This window comes from Camelus ferus, chromosome 3, assembly GCF_009834535.1.
Source record: "Camelus ferus isolate YT-003-E chromosome 3, BCGSAC_Cfer_1.0, whole genome shotgun sequence".
Taxonomy (NCBI): domain Eukaryota; kingdom Metazoa; phylum Chordata; class Mammalia; order Artiodactyla; family Camelidae; genus Camelus; species Camelus ferus.
Genome location: NC_045698.1, coordinates 91,297,639 through 91,314,485, shown reverse-complemented (window position 1 = coordinate 91,314,485; position 16,847 = coordinate 91,297,639). Strand labels below are relative to the sequence as shown.

Sequence of the window (16,847 nt, the reverse complement as noted above, 5' to 3'; positions counted from 1 at the left end):
TCTGGGTGATATGATAGGTAGGTTGCATTAATTGATTTTTTAATGATAAGCCAGCCTTGCATACCTGGATTAAATCCCGCTTCGTCTTGGTGTATAATTCTTTTATGCATTGTTGCATTTGGTTTGCTGATATTTTGCTGAAGATTTTTACATCTATGTTCATGAGAGATATTGGTCTGCAGTTTTCTTACTTGTAATGTCTTTATCTAGTGTCAGTATTAGGATAATGCTGGCCTTGTAGAATAAGTTAGGAAGTGTCCTTTCTGCTTCTGTCCTCTGAAAGAGATTGTACAGAATTGGTGGTACTTCTTCCTTAAATGTTTGTTGGAATTCCCCATTGACTCCGTCTGGGCCTGGTGCTTTCTGTTTTGGAAAGTTATTAATTATAGATTCAATATCATTAATAGATAAAGGGCTATTCAGATTGTCTGTTTCTTCCTTTGTACATTTTAGACAATTGTGCCTTTCAAGTAACTGGTTTATTTCATTTAAGTTATAAAATTTGTAAGCTTAAAGTTGTTCATAGTATTCCTTTATCAACCTTTTAAATTTCATGGGCTCTCTAGTGCTGTCTTCTTTTTCATTTCTGATAGTAGTAACGTGTCATTTCTCCTTTTGTTCTTAGTTAGCCTTGCTGGAGGCAATTTTATTGATCTTTTTAAATAATCAGCTACAGTTTTTGTTTATTTTCTCTATTCTTTTTCTCTTTACAATTTCATTGATTTTTGCTCTAATTCTTATTATTTCTTTTCTTCTGGTTACTTTCGATTTAATTTTCCCTTTTTTCTATTTTCCTAATGTGGAAACATAGATTATTTTAGATCTTTCTTCTTTTCTAATAGGTATTGCAGTGCTATCAGTTTCCCTTTAACGGCTTTTGCTGTATCCCACAAATTTTAGTAGGTTGTGTCTTAATTTTCATTTAGTTCAAAATATTTTAAAAGTTGTCTTGAGATTTCTTCTTTGACCCATGTGTCATTTGTAAGTGTTTTTTTTTTAAATCTCTATGTATTTGGGGATTTTCAAGCTGTCTTTTTATTATCAATTTCTTGTTTAATTCTGTTGTGGTCTATTAGCGGATATTGTATGATTTCTATTATTTTAAACTTGTTAAGATATGTTTTATTGCCTAGAATGTGATCTGTCTTGGAGAATGTGTTATGTGAGCTTGAGAAAAATGTGTAATCAGCTGTTGTTGAATGAAATAGTCTGTAGATGTCTGTTGTATCCAGTTGATTGATGGTGCTGTTGAGTTCAGTTACATCTTTACTTATTTTCTGCCTGCTGGATCTGTATGTTTCTGAGAGAGGGTTTTAAAGTCTTCAAGTATGATAATAGATTTATATCTTTCTCCTCTGTTCTATCCATTTTTGCCTTATGTAGTTTGATGCTCTTTGGTTAGGCACAGACACATTAAGAATTTTTATGTCTTCATGGAGAACTGACCTATTTATCATTAGATAATGCCAAGCTTTTACCCTTTATAACTTTTTTTGGCATTTGCTTTATCTGAAATTAATATAGGTACTCCCACATTCTTTTGATTAGTATTAGCATGTTATATCTTTCTCCACTTACTTTTTTTACTGCACATATTTAAAAATTTACATATATGTACTATTCATTGTTTCTAGGAATGTTTAGAGCTTTAGCCTTTTAAACTTATGTAGTTATCAAAGGAATAAAGCCATCCGCAAAATAAATATTAATTAAAAAAGATACATACACCCTGCTATTAACAGCAACATTATTTATAATTGCCAAGATATGGAAGCATCCTAAGTACACATCAATAGATGAATGGATAAAGAAGATGCAGTATATATATGTAATCTCCATTTACTTTTCATCTATGTATGTACTTATATTTAAAGTGTTTTTCTTGTAAACAACATATAGTTGGATTGTGTTTTTTGATTCACTCTGATATCTGTGTCTTTAAATTGGTTTATTTGGTTCATTTAGGCCATTGACATTCAATGTGATTAGTAATACATTTTGGTTAATATTCAGCATATTTGCTACTGTTTCTGTTTCTTGCCCTTGTTCTTTGTTCCTGTTTTTGTCTTCCAAAAAATTAGGAAGTTTTAATTGAGCCTTTTGCAGTTTTTTTAATTGAGGTATAGTCAGTTTACAGTGTTGTGTCAATTTCTGGTGTACAGCACAATGCTTCAGTCATACATGAACATACATATATTCATTTTCATATTCTTTTTCACCATAAGCTACTACAAGATATTGAATATATTCCCCTGTGCTATACAGTATAAAGTTGTTCACCTATTTTATATATACCAGTCAGTATCTGCAAATCTCAAGCTCCCAGTTTACCCCTTCCCACCCCCAGAGCCTTTTGCAGTTTTAATTGAGCATTTTACCTGATTACATTTTCTCTGCTTTCTTGTTTAGCACATTGGTTATACTTCTTTACTTTTTTTAGTAGTTGCCCTAGTGTTTTCAACGTATATTTACAACAAATCCAAGTCCACTTTTAAATAAACCTATCCACATCAAGCATAGTACAATAACAAATTAATCCAAATTCATTTCTCCCATTTCTTGTATTATTGCTGTCATTTGTTTTATTATGCATAAGGATATGTACATATACACATAAGATATATACAGATAAGCATACCTAATTGAATATATTGTTGCTATTATTATTTTGAACAACTATTATTTGTTAGATCATTTATGAATTGGTTTTTACTTGATTTTTTATTTTAATTGACAACTGATTTTTCAATTTAAAAAAGTTTATCTTCACTTACTTATTCTCCATACTCTTCCTTTCTTTATGTAGGTAAAAGTTTCTGACCTATATTCATTTTCCTTCTCCCTGGGAAACTTTTATTAATATTTCTTGCAAGCAGGCCTACTGGCAACAAATTCCCTCAATTTTTGTTTGTTAGAGAAAATCTGCATTTCTCCCTCACTTTTGAAGGATAATTTCACAGGGTACTGAACTCTAGGTTAGTGGTTTTCTTCTCTCAGTACTTGAAATATTTAACTTTGCTCTTTTCTTGCTTAAATGGTTTCTGACAGAAGTCAGTAATTCTTATCTTTGCTTTTCTATAGGTAAGGTGTTTTTCCCTCTGGCTACTTTCAAGATATTTTCCTTCTGTTTGATTTTCTAATGTACAAGTATGATATACTTAGACATAGTTTTTTGGACACTTATCCTGCCTGGTGTTCTCTTTGATTCCTGGATCTGTGGTTTGATGTGTGACATTAATTTTGGAAAACTCTTAGTCATTACTACTTCAAACGTTGCTTCTGTTCCTTCTCTCTGTTTCTTTTCCTTCTAGAATTCCAGTTATGTATATGTCATACCTTTTTAGTTGTCCCGCAGTTCTTGAATATTCTCTTCTGGGGTTTTTTTTTTTTTTTTTTCAGTCTTTTTTTCTCTTTGCTTTTCAGAATGGGAAGTTTCTATTGTTCTGCCCTCAAACTCAGATATTCATTCCTCAGCTGTATCTAGTACTAATGAGTCCAGCAAAGGCATTCTTTATTAGCAAAGGCAGACAGGGGATCTGCCTTTCTGTCTGGTGGGGAAGTCAGACACAAGGGGAAAATTACAACTCTGACAAGTGTTACAAAGGGAGAGATACATGGTACCACAAGACCCTATGAGAGGAGCCTTGGCCTGGTCGAGTTATGGAAAGATTTTCTAAGGAACTAAAAGTTGATCTTAGATCTTAATGATAAGTAAGAGTTATCTAGGTAAGGAAGATTAGGAAGGATGTTTCAAGATGACTTGGTGTAAAGCCCTTAATCCTTACATCCAGACTACAAGGGCTTAAAGGAATGCCATCATAACTGAAGTGATGAAAACAAGTGGGAAGATGATTTAAGGTAAAGCTGAATGATGAGAAAAATTTGGTCAATTTAGAGTTTTGAACGCCATGTTATTGATTTTGATCTTTATGATTTTGTTAGACTTTTTAAATTCGATAACCCAAACAAAAGTTTCTTTTAAATTTGTCATTTGTAGTCGAACTTGATCTACCAATAAATTGTCAGTACAATTCAATAAAAATATATATCTCAAAACTCAAAAATTCAGTAACTTTGCTATGGTTTTATTGTATTTGTTTTTAGATTTACCTTTTATTTATGACATAATAATTTTCCATTTATTAAAATGATACAAATTTTCCTTTTGTTTGTCTGTTTGTTTATATTTATTTTAGTTTTACTGTGGTAGGAACACTTACATGAGACCTACCCTCTTAACAGATTTTGAGTATTATCTATAAGCACAATATTGTACAGGAGATCTCTAGAAGTTATTTATTTTGCATAACTGAAATTTTATACTCGTGGATTAGCAGCTCCTTTCTTGTGGAGAAACTGGAACCTTTGTACTCTGTTGGTGGAAATGCAGAAATGATGCAGCTGCTCTGGAAAACAGTATGGAAGCTCCTTTTAAAATTAAGACTAGAACTACTGTATGATTCAGCAATCCCACTTATGGGTATTTATCCAAAAGAATTGAAATCAGTATCTCAAAGAGATATTAGCATTCCTATGTTCATTGCAGCACTATTCACTTTTCTTTAATTTTCTTCTTTCCTTCTCCTCTCTCTCCTCCCCCCTTCCCCTCCCCTTCCCTCCCCTCTTCTCCTCACTTCTTCTCTCCCTCTCTTTCTTTCTTTCTCTATCTATTGTATTAATTAGTTAACTCTCTACTTATGTTTAAGATTATGAATCTAAAAAGTTGATTGTACATTCTAGTTCCTGGGTGGGGCTTGTCAACTAAAACTTTTTGTAGGTGATTTGGCTGAGCCTTTTACTTGAAACAGCAACATTAGCTCTTTCCTTTTGGGCTGCAGAGGGCAAAATCTTTCACTCTCTTGCCTGGAAGATAAAGGTCTCTTAGAGTTGGGAGTTTCAGCACCATTTATTTTTACAACACCTTCCCCTTCACCTTCTGGAAGTTCCTCAGAAAGGAAACCATCTGTTATACCCTTTTCACTTAAAAAAAATATCCTACAGTGTTTGCTTGAGTTAGGGAAGAGCATTTACAAGAACTGGGAGAGTAGATCTGGGAATTCAACTGCTGTCTCTTTATATAAATATAGCATTCATTAAAAAGAGAGGATGCATAGTTTAAAGAAAAAAAATAGATAAGTACCCTTGTGCCTGCTCACCATGCAGACAGTGAAATAGAACATTACATATACTGTCCTCCCCAAAATCCAGAGTCTCACCATGGTTCCATTCACTCTCTCCCATAAGTAATGATTATCCTAAGTTTTCTGTCATTTATTTCTCTAATTTTGTATTTTTATAAACAGTATCTTTGTTAAATCTTTCATTCCATAAGCATGATACATTCTGTAATTTATTTAGCTGTTTAATATTTTTCAGTACAGTTTTATCATTTTAACTAGAATGACCTTGCATTTTTTATTAGACACATTCCTAGGCACATTATGTTATTTGATGCTGTCGTGAATTGTCTATTTGTAAATTACATTTTTTATACTTTTTATTTATGGAGTATAGCAATACAAAATGATTTGTATATATTTGTGCATAGCCAGAATCCTGCTACATCTTACTAATGCTAGTGTATGTCTGTAGATTCTTTTAGATCTTCTATGTAGACAGTCATATCATCTACAAATAATAAATTTGTTTCTTCCATGTGAATTGTCACTCATTGTCCTGGATAAGGCCTCCAGTCCAACATATTTTCTGTATGAGATCTGAAGGAAAATTGTTTAAAAAGTTTCACTGTTAAGATTATAACTTTTGTGACTTATTTTATAGGTAACTTGTACTAAGCAAGATAAACTATGGTGACAAACAACCCCCAAAATTTAGCAACTAAAATAATAAAGGTTCATTTCTTGTTCATGCTGTATACCTCCATTGGGTTGAGTTAGGGCCCTGCTCATTGTCACTGATAGAGCTGCCCCCATCTTGAATATTGCTAAAAAGCTATGCCGGGGGGGGGGAAGAAAGCTCTGGAAGGTCTTCTTACATTGACAATTGAATGTTCTGGCCTGGAAGTGACATTGATTAGTTCTGCTCAAAACTTGTTGGCTTGGAATAGTGACTTGGACTTACTGAACCACAAGGGGGCCAGGAGATGCATCTTCTCTAAGAAAAACCAAAAAGCTTTGAGAAACAATACTCAAGACCACCATCATCCTAGGTTGAGAACTTCTTCCTATTTCTAGTTTGCTATGATGTGCATATGATTTTTATTAAAACTTTTTTTTGCATCTGTTGGGTACATACTTCTGTGTTGACACCCTTTTTTCTCTCTGCTCTTTTATGCTATCATTCCACTATCTACTCACTTCCATGTTGCTGTTGGGGCTCTTCTATTAGCCTAATTTCCATTTCCTTGTAAATTATATGAATATAGGAAAGGGTTAACTCAGCAGGCCTGCCCATTCCCAAGGTCCTCAGGCCTGTCCTATGGCTTGGCTCCTGGGAGATGACCTCTATTCTGCCTAATAAGAGTGTTTTTGTTTGTTCTGAGCCAGGCCAGATAGCTTATGCTAGCAATGTGATTTATGGTAAACACCTGTTTTTGATGCCTGAGGCTTTGGGCTACCTTGTATCAGTTTGACCTCTGGGGGACTGGGGTCTGAGTAGCTGAGGTCAGTCATGCAGGCACAGCATACTTTATGAGTGACTCCAAATAGAAAACCTGATGCCAAGGCTCACTGAGCTTCCCTAGTTGGCAGCGATTGCATGTAGGAGAATTAAATGTTCTCCATGTGATTTCAACTAGGGGCAGACAACTGGAAGCTTGTACTCCTGGATTCATCTCTAAATGCCATTTCTTCTGTTCTTCACTCCATGTATCTTTTCCCTTTCATGATTTTATTTTATTTGCATTTTTAAAAATAAATTTATTTTTAATTGAAGTACAGTTGATTCATAATATTATATTACTGTCAAGTGTACATATAGTGATTCTGTATTTTTACAGATTATACTCCATTGTAAATTATTATAATGGCTTTAATTCCTGTGCTATACAGTGTATCCTTGTTGGTAACCTATTTTATACATAGTGGTTTGTATCTGTTCATCCCATCCCTTCCCACTTCCCTCTCCCCTTTGATAACTACGAGTTTTGTTTTCTTTATCTGTGAGTTTGCTTCTGTTTTGCATATACATGCATTTGTATTTTTTTTTAGATTCCACATATAAGTGATATCATACCATATTTGTCTTTCTCTGTCTGACTTCTTTCATGAAACACAATATTCCCTAGGTCCATTCACGTTGTTGCAAATGGAAGAATTTCATTCTTTTTTAAGTCCATTGTATATATACCATGTCTTCTTTATCCATTTGTCTTTTGATGGGCATTTGGGTTGCTTCCAAGTCTTAGCTATTTCTCTAATAGTTAGCAGTGATGAGCATCATTTCATGTGCCTATTAGCCATCTATTTCTTCTTTGGAAAAGTGTCTGTTCAGGACTTTTGCCCATCTTATGATTGAGTTGGGTTTTTTTTATTATTGAGTTATATGAGCTCTTTATGTTTTTTGGATATTTACCCCTTGTTGGTCACAATATTTGCAAATATATTCTCCAGTTCTGTAGGTTGTCATTTTGTTTTGTTGGTGGTTTCCTTTGCTGTGCAAAAGCTTTTAAGTTTAATTAGACCCCATTTCTTTCTTTCTGTTTTTCTTTCTTTTGCCGTAGGAGGCTGATCCAAATATATATATATATATTGCTACAATTTATGTCAAAGAGTGTTCTGCCTGTTTTCTTCTGGGAGTTTTATGGTTTCCAGTCTTACATTTAAGTCTTTAATTCATTTTGAGTTTATTTTTGTATATAGTGCTAAGAGAATGTTTTAATCTCATACTTTTACATATAGCTGTTCAGTTTTCCCAGCACCACATGTTGAAGAGACTGTCTTTTCTCCATTGTATATTATTGTTTCATTTGTTGTAGATTAATTGACCATAGATGCATGATTTTATTCCTGGATTTTCTTTTTTTGCAGTGTCTTTATCTGGTATGCCCTTTATCATGGTCGCCATGTAGCATAAATTTGAGAGTATTCCCTCTTCTTCAGTTTTTTGGAATAGTTTGAGAAAAATAGATATTAGTTCTTTTTCGTATTTGGTAGAATTACCCTGTGAAACCATTTGGTGTGAACTTTTGTTTGCTAGGACTTATTATTATTACAAATACAATTTCACTTCTAGTGAATGGCTTATTCAAATTGTCTGTTTCTTCTTGGTTCAGCCTTGGCAGGTTGTATGTTTCTATAAATTTGTTTATTTCTTCTCAGTTGTCCAATTTGTGGTTCATACTCTCCTCATGATTTTTTGTTTCTGTGTATCAGTTGTTATTTCTCCTTTTTCATTACTTATTTTTATTTGGGTCCTCTCTCTTTTCTTCTTGGTGAGCCCTGCTAAAGATTTTTCAATTCTGTTTATCTTTTCAAAAAAAAAAAAAACAAACAAACAAAAAAAAAACCAAACAGCTCTTGGTTTCATTGATCTTTTCTATTGTTTTCTTTTTAATCGCTGTTTTTCTTATTTCCTCTCTGATCTTTATTATTTCCTTCCTTCTGCTGACTTTGGGCTTTGTTTCTTCTTCTTTTTCTAATTCTTTTAAGTGGTAGGTTAGGTTGTTTATTTGAGATTTTTCTTGTTTCTTGAAGAAGGCCTGTATTACTGTAAACTTCCCTCTTAGAAGTGTTTTTCTGCATCCCATAGATTTTGGAAAGTTTTGTTTCCATTTTCACTCTTCTCAAGGTATTTTCTGGTTTCCTCTTTGATTTCATCATTGACCCACTGGTTTTTTTAGTAGCATGTTGTTTCGTCTCCACATGTTTGTTCTTTTCCCATTTTTCTTTCTGTAGTTGATTTCTATTTACATACCATTATGGTTGGAAAAAATTCTTGATTTAACTTCTATTCTCTTAAATTTGTTGAGGTTTGTGTTGTGGTCTGGTATGTGATTTATCCTGAATAACATTCCTTGTGCACTTGAAAAACTGTGTGTTCTGCTGTTTTTTGTTTTGTTTTGTTTTGTTTTAATTTTTTATTGATTTATAATCATTTTACAATGTTGTGTCAAATTCCAGTGTAGAGCACAATTTTTCAGCTATACATGAACATATATATTCATTGAGACATTTTTTTCTCTGTGAGCTACCATAAGATCTTGTGTATATTTCCCTGTGCTATACAGTATAATCTTGTTTGTCTATTCTACAATTTTGAAATCCCGTCTATCCCTTCCCACCCTCTGCCACCTTGGCAACAACAAGTTTGTATTCTATGTCTATGAGTCTATTTCTGTTTTGTATTTATGCTTTGTTTTTGTTGTTTTTGTTTTTTGGGGTTTTTTTTTAGATTCCACATATGAGCGATCTCATATGGTATTTTTCTTTCTCTTTCTGGCTTACTTCACTTAGAGTGACATTCTTCAGGTGCATCCATGTTGCTGCAGATGGCATTATGTTGTCGGTTTTTATGGCTGAGTAGTATTCAAAGCTGTGTATTCTGCTGTTTTTGAATGTAATGTCTTGTAGGTATCTATTTAGTACAACTGGTCTATTTTTTCATTTGGGACCTCTGTTACCTTATTGATTTTCTGTCTGGATGTTCTGTCCATTGTTGTCAGTGAGGTATTAAACTCCTCTACTATTATTCTATTATTGTCAGTTTCTCCCTTTATGTCTGTTAATATTTGCTTTATATTTTTAGGTGCTCCTATACGTATGTTGGGTATGTATATTTTAATGATAGTAATATTTTCTTCTTGTATTGATCCCTTCATCATTATATAATGCCCTTCTTTCTCTTGTTATAGCCTTTCTTTTAAAGTCTTTTGTCTGATATGAGTATTGCTACCCCCACTTTCTTTTTGTTTCTGTTTGTGTGAAATATATTTTTCTATATCCTCTCACTTTCAGTCTGTATGCATCTTTAGCCCTGAAGTGAGTCTCTTGAGGCAGCATAGTGAAGGATCTTTTTAATTCAATCATCTAACCTATCTGTGTATTTTGATTGGAGTTTTTTATTACATTGACACAAAATAATTATTGATAGATATGTTATTGCCGTTTTATTACTTTTTTCAGTTGTTTTTGTAGTTGTTCTCTGTTAATTTCTTATTTTTGTTTCTGTCATTGTAGTTTTATGATTTTCTTTGGTAGTATGCGTGGGTTCCTTTCTTTTTGGTTTCTATTGCAAGTTTTTTTTTTTTATTGAAGTATATTTAGTTTACAATGTTGTGTCAATTTCTGGTGTACAGCATAATAGTTCAATCATACATATACATACATATACTCATTTTCATATTCTTTTTCATTATAGGTTACTACAAGATATTGAATGTAGTTCCCTGTGCTATACAGTATAAACTTTTTGTTAATCTATTTTATATATGGTAGGTAGTATCTGCAAATCTCGGACTCCCAGTTTATCCCTTCCCACTCCCCTCTGCACTCCTGGCAATCATAAGTTTGTTTTCTATGTGTGTGAGTCTGTCCCTGTTTTATAAATAAGTTTGTGTGTGTCTGTGTGTGTTTTTTTTAGATTTCACATATAAGTGAGATCATATAGTATTTTTCTTTCTCTTTCTGGCTTACTTCACTTAGAATGATAATCTCCAAGTCCATCCATGTTGCTGCAAATGGCATTGTTTTTTATGGTTGAGTAGTATTCCGTTGTATAAACGTACCACAACTTCTTTATCCAGTCATCTGTCAATGTACATTTAGCTTGTTTCTACGTCTTGCTATTACAAATAGTACTGCATGAACATTGGGGTGCATGTATCTTTTCGAATTAGAGTTCCCTCTGGATATATACCCAGGAGTGAGATTGCTGGGTCATATGGTAAGTCATTTTAGTCTTTTGAGGAATCTCCCTACTGTTTTCCGTAATGGCTGCACCAAACTACATCCTACCAGCAGTGTAGGAGGGTTCCCTTTTCTCCACACCCTTTACAGCATTAATCATTTGTGGACTTGTGAATGATGGCCATTTTGACTGGTGTGAGGTGATACCTCATTGTAGTTTTGATTTGCATTTCTCTGATAATTAGTGATATTGAACATTTCTTCATGTGCCTATTGGCCATTTATATGTCTTCATTGGAGAATTGCTTGTTTCGGTCTTCTGCCCATTTTTGGATTGGGTTGTTTTTTTTTTTAATATTAAGTTGTATGAGCTGTTTATATATTCTAGAAGTTAAGCCCTTGTCAGTCTCATCTTTTGCAAATATTTTCTCCCATTCTGTAGGTTGTCTTTTTGTTTTGCTATGGTTTACTTTGCTGTGCAGAAGCTTATAAGTTGAATTAGGTCCCATATGTTTATTTTTGCTTTTAGTTCCATTGCCTGGGTAGACTGTCTTAGGAGAACATTGCTAAGATTTGTGTCAGATAATGTTTTGCCTATGTTTTCTTTTAAGAGGTTTATAATGTCTTGTCTAATGTTTAAGTCTGTAAGCCATTTTGAGTTTATTTTTGTGTATGGTATGAGGAGGTATTCTAACTTCATTGATTTACATGCATCTGTCCAGTTTTCCCAATACTGTTTGCTGAAGAGGCTATCTTTACTCCATTGTATATTCTTGCCTCCTTTGTTGAAGATTAATTGACCAAAATTCTGTGGGTTTATTTATGGGCTCTCTATTCTGTTCCATTGATGGTTATGTCTCTTTTTGTACCAAAAACCATGCTGTTTGGATTACTGTAGCTCTGTAGTATTGTCTGAAGTCTGGGAAGGTTATTCCTCCAGCTTCATTCTTTTTCTTCAGTATTGCTTTGGAAATTCTGGGTCTTTAGTGATTCCCTGTTGCAAGTTTTTAGATTTGTGGTTACCATAGATGTAATATTGACCTATAATTATATCTGTGGGTTTTAAACTTGTAGTCATGTAAGTTCAAACACATTCTAAAAGATCTACATTTTAAATTCCCCCCAAAATATGTTTTTGATGTCATATTTTACATCTTCATGTTAATAGTTTATTATAGTTGCTTTTATAATTTTTTGTTTTTTAATCTACATACTGGCTTATTTAAGTAATCTTTTGTTTTATTATATACCTTTGTTTCTTAGTGGGATTTTCTCTCTCCTCTAGATTCTTACTTCTTTTCCACTCACAGACCTTTGAAAATTTCTTTCAGGATAGGTTTAAACCTGTATTGATGAATTCTTTTAGTTTTTGCTGGTCTGAGAAGTTTTTTATCTCTCCTTCTATTTTAAGTGATAATCTTACTGGGTAGAATATCCTCACTTGCAGGTTTTTCCCTTTCAGCACTTTGAATATATCATGCTGCTCCCTTCTGGTCTACAAAGTTTCTGCAGAGAAATCAGCTGATAGCCTTGTGGGGATTCCCTTGTAGATGATCCTTTGTTTTTCTTTTGCTGCCTTTGGACTTCTCTCTTTAACTTTTGCCTTTTTAGCAGAATTTTTCTTGGTATGGGTCTGTTTGGGACATTTTGTATTTCTTGTACCTGGCAGTATGTTGCCTTCTTAGGTTTGTGAAGTTTTCAACCTTAATTTTGTCAAATACTTTTTTAGTCTCCATCTTTCTCTCTTCTTCTGGAACCCTTAAAACATGAATGTTGTTGTGCTTAATGTTATCCCATAGATCTTGAGGTAGTTTTTTAAAATTTGTCTTTTTTTCCTCCTGTTCCAATTGGTTGATTTCCTGTATTCTATCTTCCAGATCAGTTACATGTTTTTCTGTATCACTTAGTCTGCTATTTATTCCTTCTAGTGTGTTTTTTATTTCACTTGTTGAATTCTTCATTTCTTATGGTGTCTTTTTTATATTTTGTTACCTTGTTAGAATGGTCAGTGTTTAGATCAATTATTTTCCCTTGTTCAGTTAACATTTTTATTACCAATGTTTTGATTTCTTTATCTGGTAAATTGCTTATTTCTGTTTTGTTATTTATTTTTTCAGGATTTTTTCTTGCTCTTTCAATTGAGAACAGTTCCACTGCCTTTTCATTTTAATTAATTTCTCTGCCTCTATGAATTTAAGAGCAACAGTTGCCTATTGTGGTCTTGAAGGAATGTCCTTATGTGAGAGTTTCCTTTTGTAGACTGTGTTCAATGCCTTTGGTGGGAGGGCTGGTTTAGATGTGGATGCCAATCACGTCTTTCTCAGGATGTGTTGGCAGCTATCAGCTTGGAAGGGGGTGGAGTTGGAGATGGAGGAGCTAGAACTTGTGCAGGCTGTTAGGGAGGACTTCCTCTCTGCTGAGTGGCCATCACCACCCTCTCAGGGGTGGGAATTGATTCCAGGTTGCTGGAGTGGAAGCCCTGAGGGTTGGATTCACACTGACTCTGTTCCCTTTAAGTGTGTATTTCTCCTTCTCCACACACTGGGACCCATTACCCAAAGGAGGGGAGTGCTAAAGCAAGTGGAGCTTGGGTGCCTGCAGAGGTCTCATATTCTGCCTGTGTAGGTTGCTTCTTTTCCCCAGTCATGGCCACCCTAGATTAAACGCCATGGTATATCATGGAGTGAGTGGGGCCAGAGTGTTTCCTTGGCTTGGGCTGGGGTGCACAGTGAGGCAGTTGTAGGAAACTCAGTGGCTGTGTTGTGTCAGAAGTCTGGGTTACTTCTGGGTTGCTGCTTGAGTAAGTGTTAATAGTGGCTACCACTGCCCCACCTGGGCTCTGCCCCAGGATTGGGTCACCTCTGCATTCCAAGGTCGAGTCTTTTCCCTCTGCCCTGGACACCCTAGATCCAGTGCCATACCATGGTGTGGACTGGGTAGGGCTGGGCATTCACTTGACTCAGGCTGGGCAACTAGGGCAGACCTCTGTCTTTCCTGCATGGGGGCAAGACAGCACCTGCATGCTCCTCATGAGTGGAGTCCAGGCTTTTTCAATTTTTCTATCTCTCCGAGTGGTTCTTCAACCAGCCAAGGGGCTTGTATCTTATGCATAGGACCCCAGTATTGCAGTGCCCAGTCTGTGGCTCAACCTGCTCACTCCTCAGAGCAGTGTCCACCCTTGCAATCTCCCTTTTCCTCTTGAGTCCACTCACAGGGGCACCTGTCCTAACCTGATCACTTTTTTTTTTCTCATCCTACGTGATTACATGTATATCTTTCTTACAGTTTTGTTTATACAGGAATACTTCTGCCAGTTTCCAGTTAGTTTTCAATGAGAATTGTTCCACATGTAGATGTATTTTTGATGTTCATGGGGGAAGGTGAGCTCTACATCCTCTTACTCCACCATCTTGGTGTCTGTGTATGCTGATTTTAATCTATATTTTAATCTATATCTTTTTGATATAGTAAACCATAACTGGAAGTATAACAGCTTTTCTGAGTCCTGTGAATCCTTATAGCAAATATTTGAGCCTAAGGGTGGTCTTGGGAACTGATACATCTTTTATTTCTGGCTTCTTTTAAGTTCTCCTTATCTTGGATATACTATAATTTCACTGGAATTTGTACATAAATGGGCTAATATTTTTGTTTGCTGTTCTTTTAAAATTCTAATTTCACTTAATATATTAGACTTCCTGACTTTGTGGACCTGTGTCTCACATCAATTTGGGAAATTTTTCACTATTATCTGTTTTATTCTGTCACAAATGATAATTGGTATGTATTAGGCCTCCAGTAGTAAATGTTCCCATCCTACACATCTTTCAACCTCTCTTTAATATTTTTCATTTATTTACTGTATTCTAGATAATTTCTTCAGTGATTCTCTCTTCAGCTGGACTTACTCTGCTGCTTAAGCCTTCCATTAATTTTTTTATTTCAACAGTTTTTTCATTTCAAGAAATTCTAGTTGTTTCTCTTTCAAATCTCCTCTTATTCCTGATAGTTTCAGTTGCTTGCTCATTCATGAAATTTCAGTTGTTAATTCTTTAATCATTTTGTGCTGACTTTAAAAATTCTAATATCTGATGTTTTGGGTGCTTAAATCCATTGTTCATTCCTGTACAGTCTTCCATAAGGTAGCTTGATTGCTCATCAGTTTGGTACTTTCTTTTTTGTTGTTATAATGAAATTATAGGAGGATATGAAATATGTTTTGTCCATTATTTCTGCTTGGAACTCTTCTGAGCTGAATCTTGAAGACCTCTGACACTGACATTGACTCTTATCATTTATTTTGTTGCCCTTATTTGATGAGAATCTTATGGACCTAAGTTGGGGATTTCATCTTCCTAACAGAATTTGTACCTGTTTTTACTGCAACAGGCGTAGCTAGGGTTAAGTATCAACCTGGGACCACTTTGTCCCCCTTTAGGGATTGTGATTTAGTGCCAGAATCTCAGATTCAGCATTCCCGTCTTCCTGCTGGCCCTCTTACAGTGTTCTTATCTGATCCAGTCACTTTGTGCAGGGGCATGGAATACATTGGTTGGCTAGGCTGATTCAGAAGTATTCTCAGCTCCTCCTGATCCATAAGGAAGGGGTGGTGAACAGGCTGGTAGAATGAATAGGTTCTCCCCAGAAAACTCTGGCACTTTTCAGTACCAGAAGGATGAAAATGAATGCTGGGCAGCAAAATTGCAGATGTCCACCTCAGAAGATGATGTAAATTTTACATTAGAAGATATTTCTGTATAATTTTTATTTAAAATAGGAGGAGCTCTTAATGAATATGTGTCTATTTCTGAGTTCCAAGGAAGAAGATATTTCACATCTGAAAGATACGGTATTTTTTTATTCCAGAGACGGTCTGCTTGATGGGATATTGTCAAAATTAACTTAGTTGGGAAATTACATAAATCTAGTGTTTGACTCTGAATTAAATTTAAATATGTTTTAATTCAGTAAATCCTGTAAACTTTCTCTCCCACTTTGGAATGATTGATTTTCAACTATATCATTACTTTCTCTCTGTTTTGCAATAAGTTACCCAACTTCTCTGAACCTAAGAAGTTTCCTTGTTTTACAAGTGGGGATAATATAATCTGCTTTGCCTGGTTCTTGTGAGTATTAAATAAGCAAATGTTTTAAAACCAGTTAGTGTCTAGAGTAGAATAAGCATTTCATAAATGCTTTTTATTGTTAATGTCTGTGAAAATACAGATATTGAGACCATTTGCTTTTGAAATAAAACAATGTACAGATACTGTACCTGGAAAAATTAGACAATATCTGTCTTTGTCTTTTTTAGGTTCCTTCAGATACATCAGAAATATGTTGTATTATTAAAGCGTCACCAGGAACTAGACAATTGGAAACTAAAGGTGTCATTGTAAAGAAGCACAAATACTCTCCTCCTAAAGATACTCCTCCAGGTACTGTAGTGTGAATGCAGAGCCTAATTTTTGGAAGACACGAAACATTTTTTGATGGTTAATTTCTTATGTACACAAGAAGTTCAGTTATAAATTGTATTCTGAAAGTTCTTGCACAAAGTAGAAATGGTAAAGTTATAAAAAAGCTTGGCCCATTTTCAGAACCTGAGTAACATAATTTTTTGAAAGTCACATATGTCATCTTTTCTAAAATTAGCTTATACCATTGATTTAAAGTATAATTATAACTTCTTTATTTCTCACTGTTACTTTATGATAACAGGATGTATACAGTATCATCATTTTATATATTAGGAATCTGAGACTTAAAGTAGTATGCACTTTGTCCAAAATCATACTGCTACCAAGTGGTAGAGAGGAGTTGAATATTTGAAGGCTTCCAAATTTCATGTTTAAGTTTTTCTGTACTTCCCTCACTGCATATCAGACAGAATGTCTAATCACTTGATAGGGCTTAGGAATCTTTTATAAGTAAGCAGGCAGTGAAGCAATTGAATCTTAATAGATTATATATAACTTCAATCCAACTAAGCTGCCTACTCTTGATTCTTGTCCCCATTTCCTCCACGGAACCTGCCCTGTG

At 34.5% G+C, this 16,847-nt stretch overlaps 1 protein-coding gene across 5 annotated transcripts in view; it reads left to right on the top strand.

Moving 5' to 3' along the window:
* MEIKIN (meiotic kinetochore factor) overlaps positions 1-16,847 on the top strand; it is an 84,285-nt gene that overhangs the window by 58,923 nt on the left and 8,515 nt on the right. For 4 of the 5 annotated variants that reach the window (XR_004318706.1, XM_032476669.1, XM_032476670.1 and 1 more), the window contains one exon: positions 16,120-16,243. The exons of the other annotated variant lie outside the window; for it this stretch is intronic. Coding sequence is in view for 3 of the 4 variants with exons in the window: in XM_032476669.1 (XP_032332560.1) it covers positions 16,120-16,243 (124 nt within the window). In the remaining variant the exon portion in view is untranslated. The remainder of the gene's footprint in view (positions 1-16,119; positions 16,244-16,847) is intronic. 5 annotated transcript variants of the gene reach the window in all.